Consider the following 26962-nt stretch of genomic DNA (forward strand, 5'->3'; position numbering starts at 1 on the left):
ACAAGTTATTTCTCAAATTTCCCAAGTGTTCATCCTGACCAACTTACCATGTCAATGTCAAGCAAGCTTTTTATTAGCTTCAGGGGTAAAAATAGTGCAAAACTATATAAACTACAAAGCTGGTTTACCAAATTGTGCAACAGGAAGTTTCTTGAATGAAGAAGGAATGGATGTGTGGTCATGACTAAGCAACGGAGGGATGCTGTGCTTCCCTTCAAATCCGCTTGTTGGGAAGGAAAATTTTAAAGATTCACGGTGTATTGGTTTCTATTTTCCTGTGAAAAGAACCTTTTGATTGTCTTAGATACAATCATTTTATTTAGTTTGGGGAATAACTAAAGAGACAGAGGGAGAACTTTCCAGAGAGAATCTGTGTCCTTTTCTTATTTTTGTTTTGTTTTTTGATGACTTTTTCTTTTTTTTTTCTTAATTCAGACTTCGTTTTTTGAGCAGTTTTAGGTTCACAGCAAAATTGAGAGGAGGCACACAGATTTCTCCATATACTTCCTGCCTCCACACCCATTGCCTGACCCATATCAACACCTCCACCACAGTGGTAACATTTCTTATAATCAGTGAACCTATACGAACCCATCATTATCACTCAAGGTCCACAGTTTACATTAGGATTCACTCTTGGTGTTGTACATTATATGAGTTTGGACAAGTGTATAAAGACATATACCACCATTATAGGATCATACAGAGTATTTTCACTGCCCTCAAAATCCTCTGTGCTCTGCCTACTCATCAGTCCACACTCCCCCCAGCCCTTGACAACCACTGATCTTTTTACTGTTTCCATAGGAATATAGCTGACATTCCCAACATCTTATCAAATTTGTTTTCATTTGTGTTTTTTCTTTAGATTTTATTTATTTATTTATTTTTGCAAGAGAGAGAGAGAGAAAGAGAAAGAGAGAGAGCATGTACACATGCATGAGCAGGGGGAGGAGAGGAAGAAGCAGCTTTTATTAGTTTCCTTTCTCTCTCTTTCATATTAGCATATTAAAGAGATAAATTAATGTCATCTGTCCAGTAAGTTTTAAACAAGGCTTTAGAGACCATTTGAAACCTCTGAGTGCTGGAGCTAAATGTTAAAGCTGCTAGAATTAGAGAAGTTACCAGGAATAAAAGAAAGAAAGAAAGAAAGAAAGAAAGAAAGAAAGAAAGAAAGAAAGAAAGAAAGAAAGAGAAAATAAGAAAGAAAAAGAAAAAACAAACCAGACAAAAATTGAGAGGCAAAAGAACCTTCAATGCAGCAGCCTCTTAGAGGTTCTAGTCAATAAAAAACTACCTGATTCAAGTTGCAGCTATTAAAGTCAACGCAGGGACAAACTGCGGGAAAATATGAGAATAAACACCTGGTGTTCTTCATGGAAAATTCTCTATTAGGGGCAAGCCTTACAACCACTGAGTTTGTTGTTTTTGTTTGGTAACTGCTATTAAAGATTTATTATATATTTTCAAAATTATGTTGATGCCCCCAGTACAAATTTTTTAAGCCATGGTTGTCTAGTAGATGTGTTATTTGTAAGCACCGAGGCTGTAATTGCTCTTGGATTTCTTTGGGATCAATATTTTCCTTTTGATCCTTATTTAAGGCGATCATATAGCTTATTGTCCAAACTGGGCCACTTTCAAGAGTGAAGTAATGATTCTGGAAGCACAGGTATAAACGAGACAAACTGGTCAAACAGTGACACATTTCTTGAGCCATGCTGGCCTCTACCTGTATATTATTATGGGTAATATAGATACATATATTACCCATTCATGTAACATAAAATACATGTACTTTGTATATATACATATATATACATATATGTACAATAAACAGTAGACTATTCTTGTCAATTTTAAATAATTTTACATTTATCTAATGTTAATGGGAAATATACAAATTAATACCAGCTACTATTTTTTGGATTGTTTCTACAGTATTCAAATAATGAGTTTATGATAATCTTGTCAAATAGACATGAATCTTACCATTTACAAGTGAAGAAAGAGCCGTGGTATCCAAACGCCCTCCTGATCCTTGTTCTTTCTGTCATATTGAGTGGCAGTGTGGGCGCAGATACAGAAATCTACAGAAATGGCACTTTTCTGATGGCTGAGGAGAGGACGTCCTGCTGTGTACCAGTATCATTGTCAAAGTGGTTTGGGACTTCTCCCTAAGATCCTTCCAGATGTGCACAGCTATCTTTCTGAGTAGAAGTACTGACACCCAATCTTTTAACAGCATACGATGACAAAGAAGCTCATCCTGTCAGTATTCATCATACAGCCAGCCAGGAGGCTAGGCACATGTTTTCAGGAAATATTTGTAATTCACATGCCTTTCCAAAATAAACACAAACAGCTTGTGCATTTGTAAATCTGAAGCGAGCACATGCACTTCCCTACCCTGCAAGTCCACTGGGTCTGCACATGAAGGGGGTGCCACCATCAGGAAGAACTCTCCCTCCAGTTACTACCCCTGCTCAGTAGGAACTAGCATTTGGGAAGGTGCAACATAGAAAATCATCTGGACTTTGCGGGACCATTTTCTTCACCATAGCAACTGTCTCAGATAATGCTGCAAGGATCTATCACTGAACAAACAGAATATGTTACAGGTTTTCCTGTTCCCCCCAAATCCTATATTTTCATGACCAGTGAATAGAGAATCCAAACTAATAATATTGTCACTTGGTGGGAAGGTGAAAACACTGTGGTTCCCTGGGCTTTAGTGCTTTTTCATAACACTCGTCGCAGAGTTTTTAGTGAGAAGGGGATTTTATGATTCCGTTTTCTGTGGTGCGTTAAGTGTTATACACCACTAGGGTATCATTAAATCATTACGTTTTCTAATAGAATAAATGGAATCAAATAATTGTAGTTGACTGTGTTTACTTACCTTCAAAAGAATACCTGCCTAACTACTTCAGAGTGGATTGTGAAAATAGCTACCTTGATTCTAAGCAGCAGTCTTGTTCTAACTGCTAAAGCACAACAAGGGCTACAAATTGCTGCCTGAGTGAGCAGCACACAAGACCGCCACGGGGGTGGGAAGCGACTGAACACAGGAAATTCCCGGTGGTTGGGGGAAGGGTTGGCGATTCTTTCTGCTGCCAGTGAGGATGGCTATTCTGTAGAGCGGTAGAGCAGAAAGAACTCTAGGCACACGAACACACAGGACCCAGACGCAGTGCTTCTATAGTATGTCAAAAGTACATTTCCAAAAGCCAGGGAACTTAGATAAGGGTCTAGACCTCCTTGGGTCTCAGTTCCTAATTAAAAAAAAAAACAAAAAACAAGTGGATCAGATTATCTTTTAGGGCTCTCTTGCCCCTCTAAAGTTTCTACACTTTGCTCTTCCAAGTCTACATTTACTGCAAAGCCATTCACATAGATTATCTTTCTACTCTTTACACAACTATGTGAGATAGGTTGTAGGATCACTGTTTTACACATGTGAAGACTAAAGTTAAATCACAGTTGGGGACTTCTTTCCCTTCAATTAATGCTTCTTTCTCTTCTTTCCCTTCAGTTAATGCTTCCACTTGAAGAGACTTCTTATTAAGTAGCACCTCAGGTCTTTTGACTTACCTAATGGGAAAAGATGAGTGACTTATTTTTAAGAAAAAACTGGGCATGCTCAGCTCTGCCCCTTGCTCTCTCATTTGGAGACAATCACTTGACACTGCTCAAAGGTTCTGGTTCGTTCTGAGGCCTTGGGTAGCTGTTGGCTGTCGTTGTGCAGCCTGCCAGTAGGCTACACAGATGAATCTCTCTAGTTCTAAGATCAAGTAGTGAAAAGTCTGTCTGGGCCACATATCTAATCTATGTCCTTAATCCAGTGTGGTTATCTGTTTTTCAGTTAGTTAGTTTTTTGTTTTGTTTTTTTTTTAGTTTTTTTTTTTTTTTTTTTTTTTTTTTTTTTTTTGCTGTTGTTGTTGTTAACTTGAAAAAAAATTTTAGGGATGCCTGGCTGGCTCAGTCTGTGGAGCATGCAACTCATGATCTCAGGGTCATAGGTTTAAGCCCCACATTCAGTGTGGAGATTACTTAAAAATAAAATCTTAAAAAAATTAATTGAAGTAAAACTCACATATGGTAAAGTGCAGGAATCTGTACTGTACAGATCAATCAATGTTTACATAAGCGCATACCCATGTAACTCTTGCCCAGATCATGACTTAGAGCACGTCCAGAAGGCTTTCATTTATTTAGAGCCTCCTAAATTCATCCCAGCAATGTTTTGTAGTTTTTCAGTGGGCAGAACCTAGGTATTTGATTTTTATTATGCAGCAACAATTGGTATATTTAAAAAAAATTTTAAATTGTTTGTTGCTAGTGTATAGAAACACTCTTGATAGTTGTATTTTGGCCTACAAGCCTGCTAAATTAATTTATTAATTCTAATTTTCAATAAATTCTTTTGAGTTTTTTATATATATAGTCACATTACTAATAAAGCATATTTTATCCTCATCTGTTTGACCCCTGGTTCTACTTCCTAGCTGTATCAAATTTGGGAAGGAAGTACATTATCTGTCCCACTGAAATCCCAGGGGTCCTGAACTTAAGGTCACACAGCTAGTAAGTACAGAGGCAGTAGCCTTCCAGAGCTGGAGCTGGTTCCTGCCAAGTGGCACTATGCATTGCAAGTATCAGCTTTATTCAACTGCTAGAGAACTCCCCTAACAAACAAGATATTTGTTAACAAAAGCAATCAGTTTGATATTTATTTTTTCTGAGTTTTTAATAATATTGTCCCAGTTTGAATGCCCGGAGCAAGAGGACAAAGAATATAGATTGAGAGAATGTTGAACTGCAGTGGAGTACTTTTGTTTATGACTGTTCTATTCCATTAGAGCAACCCCACCAATATGCATAAATCTAGTTGTGTTGCCTTTTAAAATTTAAACCCTCAGCATTAACCTCAAACTAAAAAGAAACAAAACGGCATTCTTCTATCTCATCATAAAACAAGGAAGTATTTTGGGAAACAATGGTAAACACAACTGTCCCAGAGAAAATACTCTGATTTCTTGGCATTTATAACTCTGCACTGCCTCTCTATCTGAAAGCATTAATACTCAATACATCATTTGATACAATCTCAATTTAGATCAAAATAGAAAGGGCTGTATTAGTTTATATTGTTAAGAAAATAAAATTCATATTCCTCTAAATGACCCAAATATTAGATCAATTTGAAGGAAGATTAATCAAATCATTTTAAAAATAATGACCTCAAAGGACAAAAGTGCCCTCAGTTTTTCTTGAAAACCTGGGCAACTAAATTTTCTTTATGCCTTTCTAGGGAGAATTTGTGATGAGATTCACAACTCTCTAGCTATGTCCATGCTCAAGTCTAAGATCTATGAATTTTTGTTTCCTCTGACTCTATATTTTCCTTCTTCCCTAAAAAGTTTTCTCTGTTCACACCACAGAAAAATATGACCCCTCATTATTTTCTGCTCAGTTTATTAAAATGTAAATGAACTCCTATGTGGGATAGAAGAGAAGAAAGGAAGGTTCACTTAATCGAGCATATGTTATTATCACTGTTATTATTAGTTGAATTTCTATTGCTTAAACCCCTGATTTTAACATATGTGAGCAGCACAGATATTTTTCTAAATACACCATCACAATCTTATTAAGAGAGAAATCTCCCACTTAATATGACACGTGAACAGCAGGCTCCCTGCAAATTGATGATAATATATGGTAAGCCTCAATTTCCTGAAAATACGATTGCATTTTAGGTAATTCGTTCAAAAAATTATAGTGTATGTGAAAAACAAGTAAGGACAATTGCTGCTGTGTTTAAATGACGCTGAGGATCAGTCAGTAACATTCCATTGAACTAGAGGGGTAGTTCAGAGAAAACAAGGGCAGCTTGCTATGTGCCTTTGCCTTTATTATTGATCTGGCACAAAATGCTGTCATGAAGTTATAAACCACCCCCCCTGGAGTAACTAATCTTTGTAGGTCTGCAGTAAGCATTTGGCAGGTAATCATAGAGATAAAGTATGTTACAGAGAGCTGGCTGCTTTAACCACTGTGGGAGGTTAAAGTGTTGTTAAAATTCATCAGGCACCAACTCTCTTCTCAACAACCTGCTGGGTCAGAATCCTTGCCTATTTCTCTGGGCCTCTATCAAATCTAAGAAGGTATATCTATGCTTGTAGCCCCATTTCTAATTATTTGTGGGTGATAGGAAACATGCTTTCTTTTACATATGTAAGAGAGTTCCATGATTTAATGTTATTGTGGTCCATTTTGAGTTCCTGTCAACGGTTTATCCTTTTTAAAGTACGTCTAGTTTTATGTTGCTGTGGTTGGACTGAGCTAATAGGTTAGAGTGGATTTTGCAGAAATACAAGAGCTATTTATAAATATTCTACTGATCTCTGACCTATTTAATTAGGATCTAACATAACATTTTCTGGTAGGCAATATAGAGTCTTATTCATTGCGAAAGCAATACCATAGAATTATATGGCATTGGCATCTTAATTCCACTTTCATAATTGACTTCTTATTAATACAATTAGTATCTATAACTTGACAAAATACTACACATAAAAAAGTATACTTTGGGACATATTCAGCCTTTCCCTTAGAATTCATATGCCAAGCAGTAAATTGGAAGCCTGGAATAGAAGCCTATCATGTTCTAAACAGAGTCCAGGGTTTAAATATAGGTCATAAAGTTTATTACCATGCCTGTACCACCTGAGAATGAGAATGAGATATATTATGGATTTTAATTTAGGGTTCATTTTCCTGGGTCACTATTAGTTGATATTTTATGTTGATACTGTAAGTAGACAACAGCCCATGTAGATCACAATACTGTCTGTCCCAATGTTGCAACTATTGGGATTTCTTGAGTGGCATATTGCTTTTTATGTGGTGTCTCCCAACAGCATTTCTTTAAAGAATCAAATTTGGAATTCCTAAGGCCCCAATAAGAACTCATAGCTAGTGAGACTTTAGTCAATATGTGTCACAGAAATTGAAAGAGTAGATTTTAAGATTAATGTTGTCAAGTGCATAAAAGAAAGGAATTCTTAGCAGAATCTGTTGATAAAACAAATACGGGGTGCAGACTTTATGCAAATGTGCTTGGATGTCAACTGCTTTGCTCAGGTTGTAAATGGCATATTTATAGAAATAAGAATGCCAAATACAGATTCTATAAGAAGGACTTCCTTGAGAGGTCACAGGGCTGATTCTGAGTCTATTAAAATTATATTCAGAAATGGAATATAAGCAATATACTCTAATTGGCCAAATTGTTTCTCATGGAGTACGGGTTAATAGTTCTGAAATAGCTGTACATGCACCAAGGTTGAACAAATAAATAAATGCATGGCAGATGGTAGAAGCCAAGTTTATCACAGTTGGAGTGGGAAGATACAGACAAGCAAAGGGGGAAAACTGGAATAAACCATGTGGTACTGGAATCAAGTTGGAGGCATTTGCATGAATTTAAGTTCAGCTTAATATAGATATTGATAAGTTTATATAGAAATAATTATATATGTATATATTTAAATGTGGACTGGTGTACATATATTTCCCAGCTCGTGGGCTGAAGCCACAATCCCCAGATAGCAACAAGCATACCCAGTGCCCAGGTCTTGGTTTCTAATACCATTCTCTAATAAAAAGGATCAGGACTCTTTTGGAGAAATACACAATTGTAGGGCTGGGACAGGAAATGTACAAGATGAGCCTAGAGCATCTTGCAGGGCCAGAAAGTAAGGAAGTACTCAAAAAACAAAACAAGATATATGTTAAAGGGACACTAGAGTCAACTGAAAGACTATCAAAGCCCAAAGCTTTCTCAAAGCTGAACAATTTATGCAACAAAATAAGCAATGTAGTATTGAATTATAACCCAAAGTATAAAATACAAATACTCACAAGTGCATGTTCACATACATAAATTATTAAATTAAAAAAATAAATGGGGGAGAAGAGACAAATCTATACAGAAGAATTCCAAAAAAACTATGCCCTGTCCTCAAGAAGGTGGCAAATAATTCCCTATCCTTTAAGTGTGGGATACACTTAGTGACTTGCTTTCAAAGAGCATAGCATTAAAAGGAGTATACTATCTTAGCCAGGTGATCAATGTTAACATCATCAGTAATAAATCGATAGGGTGTTCTCTTAATATATTGTGTTGAGAAAGACACTTCATCTCTGTGGTCTTTCTCCCAAAACCTACAATCTCAGTCTGACAATGAGAAATACACCAGCCAAACTCAGCCTTAGGAACCTTCTATAAAATATCTGACCACAAGTTTTAAAAACTGTCAAGGTCATCAGAAACAAGGAAAGTTCAAGAATTGTCCCAACTGAGAGAACTATAAGGAGACAATATAAATGAGTGTAATGTGATATCCTGAATGGGATCCTGAAACAGAAAAAGGAGAACTGATGAAATATGAAAAAAATATGGAATTCAGTTAATAATAATGTACTAATCTTGGCTCATTAATTGTGGCAATATGAAATGTTCACAACAGGAGAAACTGGGTGCAGAATATATAAGAACTCCCTGATAAAAATTTGCAACTTTTCTTTAAAACTTTTCTAAAATACAAACTTTGTTTTAAAAATGTGCAAGAATTAAATCAAACCTGACCCAGCATCACGTACAGAGATAAGCATGATCAAATGCTTGCTATGCGATAGGAACTTAATCAGGTGCTTTACATATATTATCTTATCCACCTCACCATGACTTATGAAATCAGTGATATTACTGTCTCCAGCTTACTCACAAAAAATCCAGGGGCTAGTGGGTTGAATGACTTGTCCAAGATCACATAGCTGGATAGTGGTGGAGACTAGACTGACACCCAGCTGGTATGACTCCAGAGTTCTCATTCTTAAGTATTATGTTGCTCTGTCTCTTGCTTAGTTGTAATCCAACAGTGATATTTTACTCAGCAGGTTCATGGAAAGATGTGGTATTTACCATCACGTTAATAAATGTTTGTGTGTGAAAAATAAAATATGCCCTTGTTTGTAGATTATATAATCTTATTATGAAGAGGACTTCCACATATTTCATCACATGGTGAGGTCACCATGATTTATTTCACATGGAACATGTTGATATAGAGGCAGAGTATTTTGCATGGCTCTCTCATATAGATGTTCCATTCATTACTACATTGGGAAAGTTAAAAAAAGAACAGACAAAAACTATTTGGAAAGAAACACACCACTAAGAATCAATATACTAGATTCTACAACCCTCAGGCTGACCTAGTCACAAGAAACTATGAACTGATTTACTAAGGTTTTATTTTAGCTCCCAGACAACTCCAGGGTCATTTCTTCTAGACACAATTGTCCGTGTGCTTAGCTGGGAGTGTACCTTCTATTCTGGGGGAAATAATCACAGAGGTTAACTTAAGAATCTAATTAAACAAGAGCCCTTGAGACAGGCATATAGTCTTGGTTGGTAATAACAGTTTGGAAGTCACAGGATAAGAACAAACTTAGAGGGGACTCTTAATGTACCACAAGGAATTATTTCAAGTAGCACCCATTGTCTGTGCCTGTAGTTAACCTGGACTGCTAACCTAGACTATAGGGTTCGGGTCTTTGCCAACTGACCTTGCTCAATCTCATCAAATCACACTCCTCAAAAAAATGCATTTGAGGAGCATATGGAATTTAACATCGCTGGGCCAATATTTCTGTTGACGCTGGGACTTTTTTAGTGTTTCATGGGAATTTTGCTTTCTAGGATGCCAGGTGTTACACCGTTTTTGGATGGTGCCTTGATCATGGGATTCAGTTCTACTGAAATAATTGGGCAACATATCAAGATTTTTCCCTCATGGCTTCTAGGTGTTCTTAGCTGAGGGCATATGAGACAAACACAAATGTGTTCAACATGATGCTCTGTCTACACTTATTCCTTGTTCATTTTTGTACCCAAAGTGGACTTTTTTCCAGAGTAATAAAACCAATTATTTTTCATTAGGACTTGGAATTTAGATGAGGTACATGTGCTTGACCACCTCTTAATGTATCTGATTCTCAAAACCAGATAAACAAGTATCCACCTCTAGAGAGAAGGAAGAACACAGAAGTCTTGACACCCACTAAGGTTCAAATTGAGACAGCAGAAATAATGGACAGGATTAGTCATAACCAAGGCTAGATTGAAGGAATGAGGGATAGATACCTAAAACTTATCATGAAAGTAGGAAAAGTCCGGGCTGATGTGCTAGATTTATACCAAAGCCTATGTAATTTGAGGATAATCCTGGCTTCAAGTGTAAAATTGAGTGATACTAGAACTCTTTCTGACCATATGTGTGTATGTGGTATGCACGCATATGCCCATGCTTGCACATGCTTTGGGTTAAGTAGATGCATGTGTGCATTCAAAGTACTATACTATTTTGAAGCTTGATGTTCTGCAGCATTCTTCAAATGAACTTAACATAAAAAGGGGAAGCCTCCTTCTCATTAACACAAGCCATGCTAAGTTGTCACAGTACTCTGGATGAGGTTAGAAACATGGCATTAGTCCCCCTTCACTGATTTCTTTCATAACTAGGAACAAAAAGGCAACAGTGGAGATAAATTCCACCCTTAACTAGGGATAAGAAAGCCAATGTGGTGAGGCACCTGGGTGGCTCAAGTGGTTAAGCATCCAACTCTTGATTTCAGCTTAGGTCCTGAGATCAGGCCCCGCATCAGGCTCCAATGCTGGGTGCAGAGCCTGGTTAAGATTTTCTCTCTCTCTCTCTGCCGCTCCCTGCCAGCATTCTCTCTCTCTCTCTCTCTCTCTCTCTCTCTCTCTGTCTTTCTTAAGGAAAAAAAAAAAAAAGCCAATGTAGAGATTAGTTTGTTGACAAATGAGCACTGGAACCAAGGCTTATATATTCACCCTGTATATGCTCAGAAACATTTGGGAAGGATAAACCAGGGAAGAGATTGATCAGCATGACACTGCCACATTGATCAAATATGACAGCTGCTTCTAGTGGTGAGGTCAAAAGGAAACCCATTAAAAGTATCTTCTCAAGAACATTTGGCATTGATTTTTCAATTGTGCCCCCTGAAAGTTCACAGAACTATAAAGTGAAGGCAGCAATGATTTCACTTTCCTCCATAACTGCTGAATCAGAATCACCCGATATGTCTACAACTGCTCCTATAGACTGAAACAGCATAAAAATACACTGGTGTATTTTTTTCAAGTTATATAAGTCCAGGGGAAAAAGCTTGTATTGTGTACCAAGGGACACGTGGTTTATTGGTGAGTTTCCATTGCCCCTGGCTTCCTTGAGTGTGATGGAGATAGAAGATTTAGAAGCCCAGATTAGCTTGTATACAAAGAGCAAGGATAGCTGGGGGCCATTATGCTGCCAGAAATCCACCACAACACATCCCCTATTTCTACTGCCAATTACAAAGCCACCATCATATTGTCAGAATAGACTCCACCTGCAATGGAAACACAGCTTGCTTGTCTCCATGCAGTAATAAGAGTTATTTAGACAATTGTCTTCTACATTATCTCAATGTTTCTCATAGTGAATGACTGTGACAGCTCAGGAGAAGGTTCATGACCTAACTGAGGCTTTATTATTATTGATGGTGACTAGAATACACTTGAGAACATTCAAAAGGAAACCTGATGTGATGACTATAAGCTATTACTTGAGATTATTGAATGTAAACTGTAATATAGATGAAGTGTCTACTTAATACATTAGTCAAATTAGGAGCTCTTAACATCTGTAGAAATAAAATAAGAAGCTGTGTATAAATGGGAAAAATGAAGGTTGGGAAGTTCAGGCAATTATTTCAGTCTGAAGCAGTGAGAAAGTTCTTCAAATCACTGAAAAGATAAAACCAAAATTCTGTTCCATTTTAAGCTTGTGAACTGAGTGTTGTAGGAAGAGAGCTGTTCAAGGCTCATATCCACTCAATTGTCTGAGGGGAGGAAGATGTTAGTACCTGGAATAATAGGAATTTTTAATATCTTTCAAAATAAAATTTTAATGATAATGCAGCTTATGTATTTATTTAACAGAAAAAGAATTTAATACTGTAATGACTGCATTCTCATTTTGAAAATCCTCAGCTGTCCATGGTGCTCATTCCATATGTTGGACTCTGTGCTGCTTGTACATTTTAAAGAGTCAAATTGTGTGGACCCAACTCTAAGGATGAGAACTTAGAAAAGGAATCAATCACATAAAATTCCAGGTAGGCTTCATGCAGGAGTTTGGACACAGACTGCTGGTAAGCAGGTGTAAAACACTGAATGAAGCAAGGAAGAAGAGGCTTCCTGCATAGCAATATTGACAGAGGTACAAATACACGGTGTGGAGGAAACAGTAAAAACTCAAGCTTTTATAATAATTTAGCTAATAAAGATACCAATAGTACTAGCTATTATTTATTGAACTTCAAGTAGCCAGTCAGGGAGTTTTAGACAAAGTAATAAGTCAAAGGGAGTCCCGGCAGGCTTTTAGTACAGAAGTCTCAGGCTTCTTTCTGGCACCATCGCTCCTTTTTAGGCCTTACTTTCCTAGATGGTTGTCCAGTTCTCAGTGACTATTTTCAATATGCATAAGCTCAGGAGTTTTATTCTAACCCAGTGACACCCATGAGGTCCTGAGGAAAATAGGTGAACTTAAACAGGCAAACAAAGCAAAATTAATGTTTTCCTATAGTTAGTTGGGGTTTGAATCTCAAACCAAATTCAGAATTATACAGCCAAGGATAGGCCACATAGAAGCCTTGTTACAGCCTGGGATAGGCCACACAGAAGCCTTGTTCTACCTGACCTTGTTAGACCCAAGTTATTTCAACCCTGCTCCATCTTTTCCAAACTTTCCTGCTCTCCAAACCTCCAAACTTTGAGTTCAGATTATATCACCATTGAAAAAGTCAATTTATAGCATACCTAATAGAGCCCAATAAAATGGGGCCCTTCTCTTCCATCGTAAAAATATACTAGCAATTGGCTAAAGAAACTATGGTACGTCTAGACAATGGTATATTTTTCAGTGGCAAAAGGAAATAGCTATTAAGATGTGAAAAGACAGGCAGGACACTTAAATGCATATTACTAAGTGAAGGAAGCCCATATGTAAAGGCTACACACTATGTGATTCCAACTAAGTGTCAGTGTGGAAAAGAAAAACTATAGGGACAATAAAAATATCAGTGGTTGCCAGGGGTTCAGGTGGGTGGGAGGGATGAATAAACACAGCATACAGGCTTTTCAAGGAAGTGAAAATACTCTGTATGATACTATAATGGTAGATACAGGTCATTAAACATTTGTCCAAACCCATAGATTGTACACCACTAAGAGTGAGTTCTAATGTAAACTATGGACTTTGGATGATAATAATAGGTCAGTGTCGGTTCATAAATTATAACAAATGTACCACTCTGGTGGGAATGTTGATTCTAGGGAAGGCTGTGCATTGATGGGGGCAGGGAGTATATGGGGAAATCTGTGTACCTTTCTCTCAATTTTGCTGTGATTCTGAAACTGCTTTAAAAAAATAAAGTATTTAAAAATATATGTACACTAACATTTATCTAATATTTGCTCTGTTGGGGGTTAGGAATATGGAAAGCTTTTAATTTTCCTATTTGTACACATATATTTGTATCATTGTATATCAGATCATTTTCTTAGTATAAATTTTTGCAGTAAAATTACTCAGCCAAGGTGTTTCTTTAGACTCTTGATGTATTTTGAAAAAATTGTCCTTCAAAAATCTATACTATTCATTCTACCACCAGCTGCATATTTGAGTGGTCATTTTACCATATCCTGACCAACACTACATACTACCATTTTGTAAAATTTGCCACTTTGATAGGTGCAAATTACACTTTTTGTTTGCTTTGGTTACTAGAGTAGACCTTTCTCTTTATTGTGCATTTTGTATTCCTGTCAATTATCTGATTAGTTTTAAATTAAATAATGGTTTTATTATAGTATGTTCAAATAGTTATAATTGTTTCCCTTATGTGAATTTTGTTGCAAATAAATTTTAAAAATATAAGTCTGATTTACCAAGCACATCATTGTGCTGTATCTTTAGAATAGGAATTTTCTGGAAGGAAAGTTGTTGGAAGTGTTGCTATCTGAATTTCTGCCATAACACACAGACCCCAAGTTCTATGAGAAGGTCAAGTCATACGCAGGCAGTAATCCCAGGGTCTGAGAAGCTAGCTTAATATCTCTGTCCTTTACTTTCCACATTTAGCTTAGCTCCTTTATTTACTTTGTTCTATGAACCTTTTAGCAACATCTCTACCAAGTGGAGTAATTTTATTGAAACATTCAGTTTTATAATTAGTTTGCCATATAATGGAGTGTGTAATAACATTTGATGGCCTCTTATGATTTTACAACCTTTGGTAAATTTTTATGAAAGGAGGAAACATGGTAGAAGGCAACAGGCATAGTGAAGTAAAAGCATTCCTAGCTTTTCTACTACCACCAGGCAGAACCTGGGAAATGAAAGACTGGGAGAGGGCAAGACTGGGAAGTGGGCTGTCAAATTCTGCTGAAATCTAGTCTGGAGGCAAAACCCTGCTCCCAAGGAGTACTGCCTGGGTTGCCATATTGCACATCTCTGGAAGGTGCCATTCTCAGAGAGTTCAATGATAACGGTACCCCTGGAGTTCTGCAACATGAAAGTCTTTCTTGGAAATAGAGACAGGGATAGGCAAGTAAGTTAACCAGAAAAGGGAAAACCCATGTTGGAAACAAGAAGTCATGGAAGAGCCATGTAGACATCTGCAGACTAACAGTGGTCAGAGATGGTACCCTTTTAATGGGCTGGTTCCAGGGCAGGACTTCCCTCTGTAGGAAGGGGATTGTGAAGAACAAGTTTTTAAGCAACTGTGGTACCATAGAAGCTGCTAGGGAAAGTACTCAGACAGAAATATAAAGAGTTAAGTATTGGATTGGGCAAATGATGAAGCCACAAGATCAAGACTAGGAGGAATAAAGATGATTCTTGTTGAGTTGAGGGATGTAGCAGATACTGTTGGTGCCCTACCCAGATCATCCTTCCCAGCCAGAATACTCATAGTCCTGATATGCTGATAACAACCCCCAGCTACCTCCTTCTATGAAAAATTGCTCTCAGACAACCTGGAAATGCCTCATCAGGAAGGCTGCACCTCCCTGCCACTTCTCTTACCCCCTAGAAGCACTTGGCCAAATGACTGTCTGACTCTAAAGTTCAAAAACTGGCTCCCTTGCTAATTCTGTGGTCCATCTGTATTCCAGAACATATTTGTGGGATCAGACTGAAACTTCTCTCCAGCTGAGAAATTGCTAGATTATTATCCAGCCCTATCCTGATCCCTTCCCTCTCTTTCTCTTGAGAACACAACTCAATAAATCATTAGCAAAAGAATCTCTGCCTTAGGTTCTGCTTCTTAGCAAGATACGTGGCCTGGAATCTACTAGATCATAGTTAATAGACTCAAGATTCTAAAAATCTTTCCAACTTTTCCACCCCATATCAGGATTGATTGTGAGGCACTTGTCTAACTACTATCAGCATTGGACCCTTTAAAGGTATCTGCTAAAATGAAGATTCCTGGGCTGTATCATAAATCCACTAAAAAAGCATCACCATTGTTGAGGCCCAGAGCACCCTGGGAGAGTCTCACACACTTTAAAGATTAATAGTGATGTTCCAGGGCTTGGAGTAGGAAGATTATTGATGGAAATCAAGTGGGTGGGGCAAATGAAGAGAAGTGGACCACAGGATATGGGCACCAGGCTGAAGCAGAAGTTGAAGGTTGAATGCATAGCTAACACAATGTAATACAAATAAGATGAAACTCAGCAGTGAGAGCAACTTTCCCAGAGAGGGATTCAGAGCTTAGAAATATCTACTAGAGAAGTATGTGTTTTTGTATTTTTCTGTCACTTCCTTGACCCTTAGGGATCCCCCTTATAAAGTAGAGATAGTGAGACCTTCTACCTAACAACTTATGTGCATGTCATGGAGATAAACCGAAACAATGTGCTGGGTGCTTTAAACCAGTTGGAAGAAAGGGAATTACATAAATACAAGTTTTAACACCATTGATACCTTCCTGGCTGAGTTTCAAAGCCACAGTCAAGTTTTGAAGCCTTATAATATTCATGAAGCTATAATGAAGTTCAAGAGGCTTCAGATTTAATCTTTAAAATGTCAGTCAATGAAAGGGATTTCTTATTCAATTTCTAAATTATTCCTAACTGAAGGCAGATAGTACCTACAAGATTTCCGTAACTGGAGACTCATATTGGCTTTAAGAGTAAGACTGCATAATGGATAAGTTTTCTCATTAAATTTTGGCTGAATTTCAAAGGGAAAAAGCCTTTCAAATGAAGAGGGATTCTGTATACAGGAATTCAAGCAAGGATGAGGTCTGGTCATATATCACCAGGGCCATTGAATAGTCTTGGGCTGAGAGAAAATAAGGTTGTCAAGACAAAGGCCTCAAGCTTATGGTGATTTATTAGTGGGAAACAAGGTATCATGGCACACTAATAGCACATGAAGATGCAAGTAATGACACATCTGGTGCTTTCCAGCACACAAAACCACTGCAGTACAGCATACCCACTTTCCCTAGGACTGTTCCACACCTAGCCAGACATAAGTGGTGGAAAGCATGTATAAGAGAGAATAGCAGATTTTCATTCTGGTCTTAGCTTATTCATATTGATTCTTATTCAGTGCAACTGTAACTCAGTAACAAATTCTGGCTTTGACATCTCCATATATACCCAGGAAAAAAATAGGGTCAACTTTCTAGATATTGTTTGAGAAAATTTACATGATATTTGTGTTGTGTGGCTATGCACAAGGTAGTAGATGTTTCTGGGTCCAGCTTCATCATCTTAAAAAATAATCTGGATTCTAATTATGCCCAGATGTTTATATTAAAGGTAATCCATAGGTTGAGAATGGGGCCACTCAGGTATCGATGACTGTCACTGGCATTTAGCAAGGACGACTAAAGAGTGCAACTTTCTGGTCACTGGTTTTCACCTTCTCATTCCCCAAATCTCACACCAGTAATTAGGGTCAGATGTACCTGTGCATTTCATTTCTTCATTTCTGTTCATGTTTCTTAGACTCCTAACTAGCAGTGAAATGGTTGAAGGAGAAATGAGCCAAAGAGAGGAAGAGAAAATCAGCCTGAAGAACCAGAATTTTATAAGAATGTGTGATCTGACTTTTCCCCATTGTGTCTTTCTAGACTTAAAGGAAATAAATATTGGAAAGATGAAGAATGAATCAATGATTATTTTCTTGAACTGGGTAAAAAATCATGGATACAAGAATCAGCTCCTCAGGATTTAGGATTTTGTCTCTGGGTTCTTTGGATTTATTCACAGCCATTGCAACCACTGTTTGCCCCCCTATGAGGAGGAGCTTAACTCCTTCCTGGGAGCAACACATCCTCAATGACAGAACCAGTCCCTCATCAGGAAACCAGAATCTCCCCTACCAGCTGAATCCTACTGATGACACCAGATGATTTAGCATCTGTGTTTGCCCACATTAGCAGGAAATGTAGTACAATCCATTTCTAATTACTTTCCTGACCATTGTCCCAAATAATACGTACAGAAAAATATTTAGGTTTAATGAAATATGGTTATCAATAAGAAACACTTTTTTTTTTTTCTATTTGGTAATCTAGAAAATAGACCCTACAACTGAGAACCACAGCAGGGATGGGAAGATAAACTTGTCACTTGTGTTAGGCAAGAATCCAAAACAAGTAAGCACATATTTGAGGCAAATCAGTGTCTGTTAAATGCCAGGAACTACTCCTCTGAGGGATAACATTCCAAGCCTGTTAGATGGCAAGGGTAACCAAGATCATTTAACTGAAATAAGGAAGTGTGATTTTTTTTTTGTTTTTGTTTTTTAGGAAGACAGTATGCTCTGAAAATAGATGAAGAGTAATAGCTTTTAACTTTTGTAGTAGGCAGAATGGCCCTCTGCTGATGTCCAAATCTCTGCAACCTTTGAATGTTATGTTACATGGCAAAGATACTTTGCAGAGATAATTAAGGTTAAAGGGTCTATTTTAAAAATAAGGGGATTTTTCTGGATTATCCATGTAGACCCAGTCTAAACCACATGAGCCTTAAAAGCAGAAAAATGTGGCAAAAGGATAAATTGGAGAGATTTAAAACATGAGAGGGACTCTACCCACCTTTTTGGAGTGGCCATATGGACAGTGTAGAAAACTTATTGGAATAATTGCTGGCTGACAGGTAGGGGAGAAACAGGGACCCCGGCACTACCGCTACAAAGAATAGAATTCAGCCAATAACCTAAATGAGCTTGGTAAGAATTCATCCCCACATTCTTTTTTTTTTTTAAAGATTTTATTTATTTATTTGACAGAGACAGCCAGCGAGAGAGGGAACACAAGCAGGGGGAGTGGGAGAGGAAGAAGCAGGCTCACAGCAGAGGAGCCTGATGTGGGGCTCGATCCCAGAACACCGGGATCACGCCCTGAGCCAAAGGCAGATGCTTAACAACTGTGCCACCCAGGCACCCCCATCCCCACATTCTTATGCGATGCTACACAAGACCCAACTGGGCCATGCTATACTGAGCTCTCTGACCTACAGAACTGTGTGATAATAAGTAGGTATTATTTTCAGCTGATAACTGTGATCATTTGTCAAGGCTGATATGGATGGTATATTAACCTCCATCCAATTACAGAAAGTAGATAAGAGACCCCCATGGAGAAGACAACTAGCTTTCATAAAATCTACCTTCAAAATAAATACTGTAGTGATCTAAGGAATATTTAAGAAATGAAGAAATGCTTATTTCTCTGAAATGTTAACTGGACAGTGTGCTGTCTCCACTCTACTTCTATGATCTTTCCTGATTTCCAAGTCATCACAGACGCTGAAGGCCTTCTTTTCAACCAACCAGCTGACTTTAAGGCCATCTTTCAAGGGCAGTTGTTGCCCAGACTATATTTTTTTCCTGCTACTTACACAGCTCAAAATGATTTTCAAAACTAAACATGTTTAAGGTTAGCAAGCTTTTTTTAAGAGAGAATGGGACAAACTAAAATCTATGTACTTATACTCTGCTTACCTCCCTTCAAATCTTACGAAACGGATATTAAGACCCTCATTTTGCAGCTGAAGAAATTGACCTTGCTCCCAGCTCCATAACTAGTAAGCAACACCCTAGAGATGGAAATTCATGCTGTCTGGCTCTTAAGCATGGGGAATTTAAAGGACTTCTCCGGGTAGTAGTTAATTACATCTCCTGCTTCTGACAGGTTTCTGAATTTATTAATAGGATTTTAAACTATACAGACACATACACATACAAAAGAGTAAACTAGTCTCTCTTCATTTATATAATACCTTTCCCATTGTTTCTTTCTCACTATCCATTTTTTTCCCAGCTAGAAAAAATATTAAATATAAAAACACAATATTGTCTTATTCTACAGAGATTGATTCTTCCTCCCCTGATGCGTTCTCTCTGGGCTGGTACAACCCTACAGGCAGGGTGGGACATGGTTCTAAGTGGGCTCTGGGATGAGAACATTCTAACAAATATTCCAGGACAGCTGATGGAAAATTCCTGGCAACTCCTTGAAGTCCAGTCATGTAGGTGTCTAGATTCTGCCAGGATCAGCTCCTCATCCAAAAAATCCCTCCACTGAGAGGCAAGGCTGCAGGGCCCTCTGCACTCTCTCTTCCTGTGTGAATCTGAAGTTCACAATTAGCACATTCACATTTTTTATAGCGTGGACTTCCCTTTCCGGTCGGTTTCTGTGTCTCACAATTGAGCATGTCATTATTTCAGCCTATCTTGTTGTTATATACTCTCAGGTCATGTTGCCTAATTGAAGCATGTGAACATGTCCCATCACCTCAACTAGACTATAAACTTCTTTGGGCATGAATATCAGTTTATTAACTTTTTGTACCCCATAGCATGCCATTATGCATTCACACAGTGTTAGGGATATGATAGCACAGAATAAATATCTGATAGATTTACTTACAATTAACCCCAAATAGGTGGTGGATCCTGCCTTGTTATAGAATATATATATTAAGCCCTGTTTTTTCTGATCAGGACATTAAGAAATTTTAAATAAAGCAGCACTGTAAAATAAAATAGTTAGTAGAGGGGGAATAACATCAGGCTAACAATGTAGTGTTTAGATGTGGGTAAGAGAGGGAAAAAAATAAGAAAAAATGATTTTTTTTAATCCAAGATAAAATTGAAATTCTAGGAAAACAACATAGCAATAACATATAAAGGTTGGTTATGCATGATATAAAATTTATAATATAAAAAAAGACAAGTGAGGATGCCTGGGTGGCTCAGTCAGTTAAACATCTGCCATTGGCTCAGGTCATGATCCCAGGGTCTTGGGATCAAGTCCCGCAACAGCCTCCTTGCTCAATGGGGAGCCTGCTTCTCATTCTGCTTGTGCTCTCTCTCTCTCTCTCACACACACATAAATAAATAAATAAATAAATAAAATCTTTAAAAAATATATTTAAATAGTTAAGCTTTTAAAAATAACTTTTTAGGGGTGACTGGATGGTATAGTCAGTTAAGCATCTGTCTCTTGGTTTGGGCTCAGGTCACGATCTCAGGGTTGTGAGATTAAGCCCCACGTCGGCTCCATATCCAAATTGGAGTCTGCTTGGGATTCTCTTTCCCTCTCCTTCTGCCTCTCCCACTCATGCTCTCTGTCTCTGAAATAAATAAATCTTAAAAAAAATTACTTTTTAGAAATGTCATATTTCATCTCAAGCTCAACATCAAAGTCAGAGCTCTTTACCATTTCTTCCAAACACTACAACCTTCTCTTACTTCTCTGCTACTCTGTAGCAGGGATCCAGTGGCCCATCTAGGATGGAATGAAGAGGTTGGCTGCCTGCGGGTGCAAGGAGCCCTGTGCTTTTCTCAGCCCCATCAACGGCTGAACTCATGACCTTTCCCAGCTTCTAGCACCTGGAGCATACATAGCATAGAAGCCTCACTATTGGTTAGGAGTGGGGGTGGGGGTAGAGGGGAGGGAAAGCCCGCCATAGAGAGAAGCAAATTTCTGGAACTAAGTACAAAATCTCTGAATTATGCCAGTGATGTGTTCCAAATCTATTTTGCTTTTCAAACCTATTATCTGTTTGCAACAAATCCGGTTGGGTTTTGAATTTCTTATCCGTACATAAGTCCTGAAGTTTAGACTTCTGATATGAAGCTCCTATCTAACTTGATACTATTCTTGGTAAACTTGCTTGGCAATTGGGGAACTTTTGATCACTGTAACATAGGTAGAAATGGTTGCAGGTTTTTGAAATTCACGGGTAAATGTTAAAGGCTAAAATTAAATGTGTAGTATGACTTTTCCATCAAGAAAAAATACCTGAGTTTCTAATAATCAGCAAATCTGATTCAAATATTTCTATACTGTCAACCATATATAAGAAGAGATTCGTACTACCTAGTTCTTCTTAGTCTGGGTTTTTGTGGCCCTAGACATGATAAAGTTAGTGGAATCATCAAAAGAAAATATCAGGGTTTAGGTAATACACAAACTGAGTTATTCTAGATTGTGAATTGTCGTAGAGGATATTAAAAACACTTTCCCAGTACCATGATATAGGGAGACTTTTAATATAAGTCTCTGTGAGCCAAGAGGGAATGAATTATTTTCACTGCTCCTTAAGGATTTCCTTGCAATATTTGAAAGTTCTTTATTTTCACCTCTATGGTGTTTGTTTCATATGTTATGAAACCATTATTGAATTCAGAAAATAAAATTGAATAAACTATTTGCACATAGAACTAGAACTAGTCACATGCATAAGGCTTGAACAGAGGTCTCCTTCCTCTGAGACCCCTGAAAAGCACTGAAAATTAAACAATTATCACAACCATGTGTTTTTGTGTTGCAGGCAATGAAAGCTTAGAAGAAAACTATGTCCAGGACAGCAAGATGGGGTTTGTCATCAATGCCATCTATGCCATGGCTCACGGGCTACAGAACATGCACCACGCCCTCTGCCCAGGCCATGTGGGCCTCTGTGATGCCATGAAGCCCATCGACGGCAGCAAACTCCTGGACTTTCTCATCAAGTCCACATTCATCGGTGTGTCTGGAGAGGAGGTGTGGTTCGATGAGAAGGGGGATGCTCCTGGAAGGTAAAGCAGTCTTTTCTGTAATGGGTTCAAATAACCTTGTGATCCTCTCTGAGCTAGACAGATGGCAACCTGGGTCCCTTTGGTTCCATGGTTTCCAGGTGTCATGAGGTTAGATACAACTAGAAAGGTCAAAAGATAGGGCTAATCTTCGATGGAAATTATGTTATAAAACATTCAAAACTTATTGGTAAACACCGACAATCCTGTATTCTTCCAGTACCACCCCCCTACTCAGCTATTACCCTGGCCCTTCCCTCAGAATGCGTGGAACCTCCTACAAGCCCAAGAAACGGAAGAGATTACACCTGAGCAGCAGGCCCCTCCCTGGCAGTCCCAGCACCAGACCCGCATCTTTCTGATTGATTGGTCCCAAGGCTATGCTGGTTGTGTAATATTTTAATAAAAGCTTAATATATGGGACCCCTGGGTGGCTCAGTCTGTTGTATGTCTGCCTGAGGCTTAGGTCATGATCCTGGGGTCCTGGGATAGAGTCCTGCATCCGGCTCCCTGCTCAGCAGGGAGTCTACTTCTCCCTCTCCCTCTGCCCTTCTTCCCTGCTCATGCTCCCTCTCTCTCTCTCTGTCAAATAAATACATTAATTAAATCTTTTTTTAGAAAGAGCTTAATATATGAAGAGAGCTAAGTCCTCTTTGTGTATCCCCTTTCCTTGGGCTAACTTATGTTCCTGCTAATATGTCTCTTGAAACAAAAAAGAAAAGAATTTTCTTTCTGGTATCAAGTCTCTATGGCGTCCAAAGAATTAGGAATCAAAGAAAAATTAAACCTAATAAATATATATGTTTCTCCCTAAGTCGTTTTATATACAGTCTGTTCTGCAACCTCTGCTTTTATAATATCAGCTAGCTCACATGTGAGAGGTAGAGAATGATGTCAGTTTAAAGAGCAGTTGTGTTCGTTCATATGAATTTTTCTAGGCAAGGGATAATCAGAATCGTGGTAGAAGATTAAAGTCTGCTGCAGGAAAGAAAAAGGCCCTCAGCTTGGCTGCTATACAGTATGCCCACAATCTTGGTTTTTTGGTTTTTTTTCCTCTCATAAGCCCTGTTATCTTTCAGTATATGATTTTGCAGAATGAGAAATTTTAGGAAAGCATATGTTGTGTTAAAATGGAACATCAAATCATTTAATCCTCATTGCTATAGGCATATCATTATCCTCTTTTACAGATGATAAACCGAGTGTCAGAGAAACTAAGAAACTCACCTAAATTCATGCAGTGAGTAGCTGGTAGAAGCAGTGCTGTCTGAATCTGATGCTTATAATCTTTTTGCCACATCACGCTGCCTTTTAGCTAATCCTAAAATTAGGCAAAGATGCTGGCAGCCTGCTTAATGTCATTTCAAAGGTACCGTAAGAGACTATCTGACCCTAAGTAATTCCCAACATATCTCTTCCTTTCATGTAAGCTTAAAGTTGTGTGTTCAGACACTGCTCAGACAATGTTCGGACAATGATGAATTTATCAGATTCCTTCCAGGCTGCCAGTTAGGTAGGAGGAGATGTACATCCAAATATGAGTGGGGTGGATGGAATGATTTAGGGCCTGAAGGATGTCAAAAGCTTCCAGGTGGCAGGCACCCTGGGAAACAGTACCAGAAGAAACAAATGGACCTAAGATTCAGAACACCGAGCACTCTCTCCTTCAATCGCATGGTTGTCACCCTGGGTTCCACTGGAAACTGGGCTCTATAAACTGTCAGATTTGGAATGGAAACCTTCCCTCATGATTCTCTAAGACAACGTACACAGTGTGCCCAGCACAGGATGAGATGCCTTTTAGACACGACATACATATGAGTTTCCTCCTGCTCTCTTTATTTGTAAGTTACCCAAAATATAGGCACACAGTTTTAGCTTGTTTATCCTCCATGTGTAATTACATGTTCAAATCATGAGCTTTCCCCTGGGTTCCTTTTCAAGGATCATTTCCTCATGCTTGAAACTGGTCAGCTTAATCTGTGTTCAGCTTCTGTTTCAACCACCTCCCTCTGCTTCCATCCCCTCTCATACCCCCATTCATGCTCTTGGTCCCTCATGTAATTATTTTAGTTAATCATCATGCAACATAAACTGAGTGCATCGAGAGGATGCTATAAAATTGTAATTTACAGCATGAGGATATTCCAAATAAATGCCATCATGCCGAGAAGGGACTCTGGGGTCAAGAAAAAAGAGCCGTGTTCATTAACACACATAGCACAGGGGAAGGCCTCTGTTTAGTGTCTCAGTTTTTTCCCTTGGTATCTCTCAGTATTTTTGTCCTCTGGCTTTTGGAACTTTTTGAAAATGTGTTTTCATGCCAAAATATTATGAATTTTTCAGTTTCTAAATGCTAATGGAGTGTGAACTGGTTTCTCCTATTGAAGAGCAAACGGGGATTGAAATAAGTCTTAGGAAACTGATTTATAGGAAAAAGATACCCTAAAGCTAGCATAGCCCCCAAAGTCTTCACTGAAAGTGCATAAGGAGAGTCAATAACAAAATGGGATAAAACATAAAAATTACAGGAAGAGAAAAAGGAAATTATTCACCAAACATTCACAACAGGCTCTATAGCCATGAGTTTAAAATGGAAAAATATTAGAGGTGTAGATTAGCTTCACTGATCAGCAAGATGAGTAGGAACCATCAGCCCACGGTTAATAGCCACTTGGATATCTCTTAGAGAGCCGCTCTGAAGAACATGCTGGGCTGGCTCCACAGTAAGAAGAATGAGAACCTTTATTTATTAGCCAACAGAGCAGCAGAGAGATGAACAATGTGCTCTAGGTGTGCCATTTTCTCTTCTCATCTGGTAGGTTCCATTCTCCTGGAAAAGTAGGGGGGACATTTCCTTTTCTCTCCCAGAGTCTTTCCCTTTAGAGAAATGACCAGAATGTGGATGTGGAGAAGCCACTAGCTACCCTGTTGGTGGCAGAATGCATTTGCACATTAAGAACAGACAGAAAAGCCAACAAAGGATATTAGTTGTCTGGATAAAGAACTAAGCCAGATATAGCCAGTAGGTTTTGGATGCCAACTAAGGTTGACAGTAGCTTCCTGGAGTGCTGGGCTGAGAAGGACTCTGAGTCGAAGTCGGCTTTAGGGAGAAAGAATTGCAAAATGGGTGGTGTTGGGGTTGGGAGATGAAGAAGAGGAATACATGTTAGGTAATTACCATCTGTTTCTTCAGGTCAAGCACAAAGAGCAAGAGACCATGCCTCTTATATTCTAGAGCAGAACGGTGAGAACTGCACAGGTACTGCGGCAAAAAGAATCCCATTTTGCAGAGCAGCAAGGGGGAGTCAGGCATACATTTTTGGGAAACTGCCACATGAGTTATAGTTTACTTGGAGTAAATAGCAACATGGAGAAAAGATTGAAGAATGCCAAAGGATTTCCAATGACTGAGAGAGACAGCTTTTGTTCTCCAGTTTTCTTATGGTAATGAAAATAACTGGAGTATTTTAGGGCATTCATAGTAATACAAATATGAATGATATAGTGATATTGCCTTACAGATGCATTTGTCCCAATTGTGAAATAATTTCTTACATGGCTTATGCTAATTAATCCTCACAAGAACCCCATGAACCTTTAAGAGTTTAGTGACATTCCTAGGTAGTATAATCTACTGCTAAAATGTTAGAATAGAGATTCTAGCTTACGCATTCTAATGTCAAGTCCTGTGCTCTTTTCATCGCTTTGGAGAATGCTCTCCATTGCCCACACTGAAAAATGATGAGGTCTGGCCCCCAGAGCACACTCTGGCTGCAGTGAGGATTTCAAAATGTACATTTTGCCATACTGTAGCATTGCAGCATTTGAAATTACTAGAGTAACTGACACCGATTATTTAGATTCAGAAATATTTGTCCTAATCAGGGAAGAGGCCAGTTTAAATGTCAGTGCTCAAGATGTTAAATCCCCAACATCCTTGTTAATTAAAGCTGTGTTTCTCAGATTTCTTGCTTTATTAGCACCTAAAATAGGTTCCAGTCGTGGTAAAACTCACTTCTTTTAATCCAGTGTAATGAAAATGACAGCTGAATGTGAAAAAGGACATTAGAATGAAAGTAATCAAGTTAAGAAATTGATGTTCTCAAGAATCATGACTTGTTCGAAGAATAACTTAGTGAATAATGATTTGAGGGAGATGGTAATCAACTCAGCACACATAGGATTATTTGGGGGGAGAATAAGCAGAGAAACGCACAAAAGTAATACATTCTTTAGCAGATATGGACAATACACGGAGACTACAGAGTGAAACACACATTTTGGAAAATCAGAGGAAACATTAGAAACGAAATAAAATATTGACAGGCATTAGAACGTGGGATGATTCTTGCTCTTATCTCCCTTCTATTATATCTGTTTACCAAATTTCTTTGTTTTCTGCATCATGTCCATACTCTCCAAGACACGTGTTGTTTTCTCCGTAGGTATGATATCATGAATCTGCAGTACACAGAAGCTAATCGCTATGACTACGTACATGTTGGAACCTGGCACGAAGGCGTTTTGAACATAGATGATTACAAAATCCAAATGAACAAGAGTGGAGTGGTACGATCTGTGTGCAGTGAGCCTTGCTTAAAGGGTCAAATTAAGGTAAGCTGGCCACAGATGCATTCTCAGACAGGAGGAGGCCACCTGGATGGGCCAATGTAAAGAAAAACATTTTTCTTAGACAAGATTGTCCA

The 26962-nt window shown here is 38.3% G+C and overlaps 1 protein-coding gene across 1 annotated transcript in view; it reads left to right on the forward strand.

Annotated features, from left to right (window-relative positions):
- GRM1 (glutamate metabotropic receptor 1) overlaps positions 1-26962 on the forward strand; it is a 397420-nt gene that overhangs the window by 310136 nt on the left and 60322 nt on the right. The window contains 2 exon segments of the mRNA XM_040627927.1: positions 22010-22256; positions 26702-26870. Of these exon segments, the coding sequence (XP_040483861.1) occupies positions 22010-22256; positions 26702-26870 (416 nt within the window).

Source organism: Ursus maritimus, unplaced genomic scaffold (genome assembly GCF_017311325.1).
Source record: "Ursus maritimus isolate PB19 unplaced genomic scaffold, ASM1731132v1 scaffold_13, whole genome shotgun sequence".
NCBI classification, from domain to species: domain Eukaryota; kingdom Metazoa; phylum Chordata; class Mammalia; order Carnivora; family Ursidae; genus Ursus; species Ursus maritimus.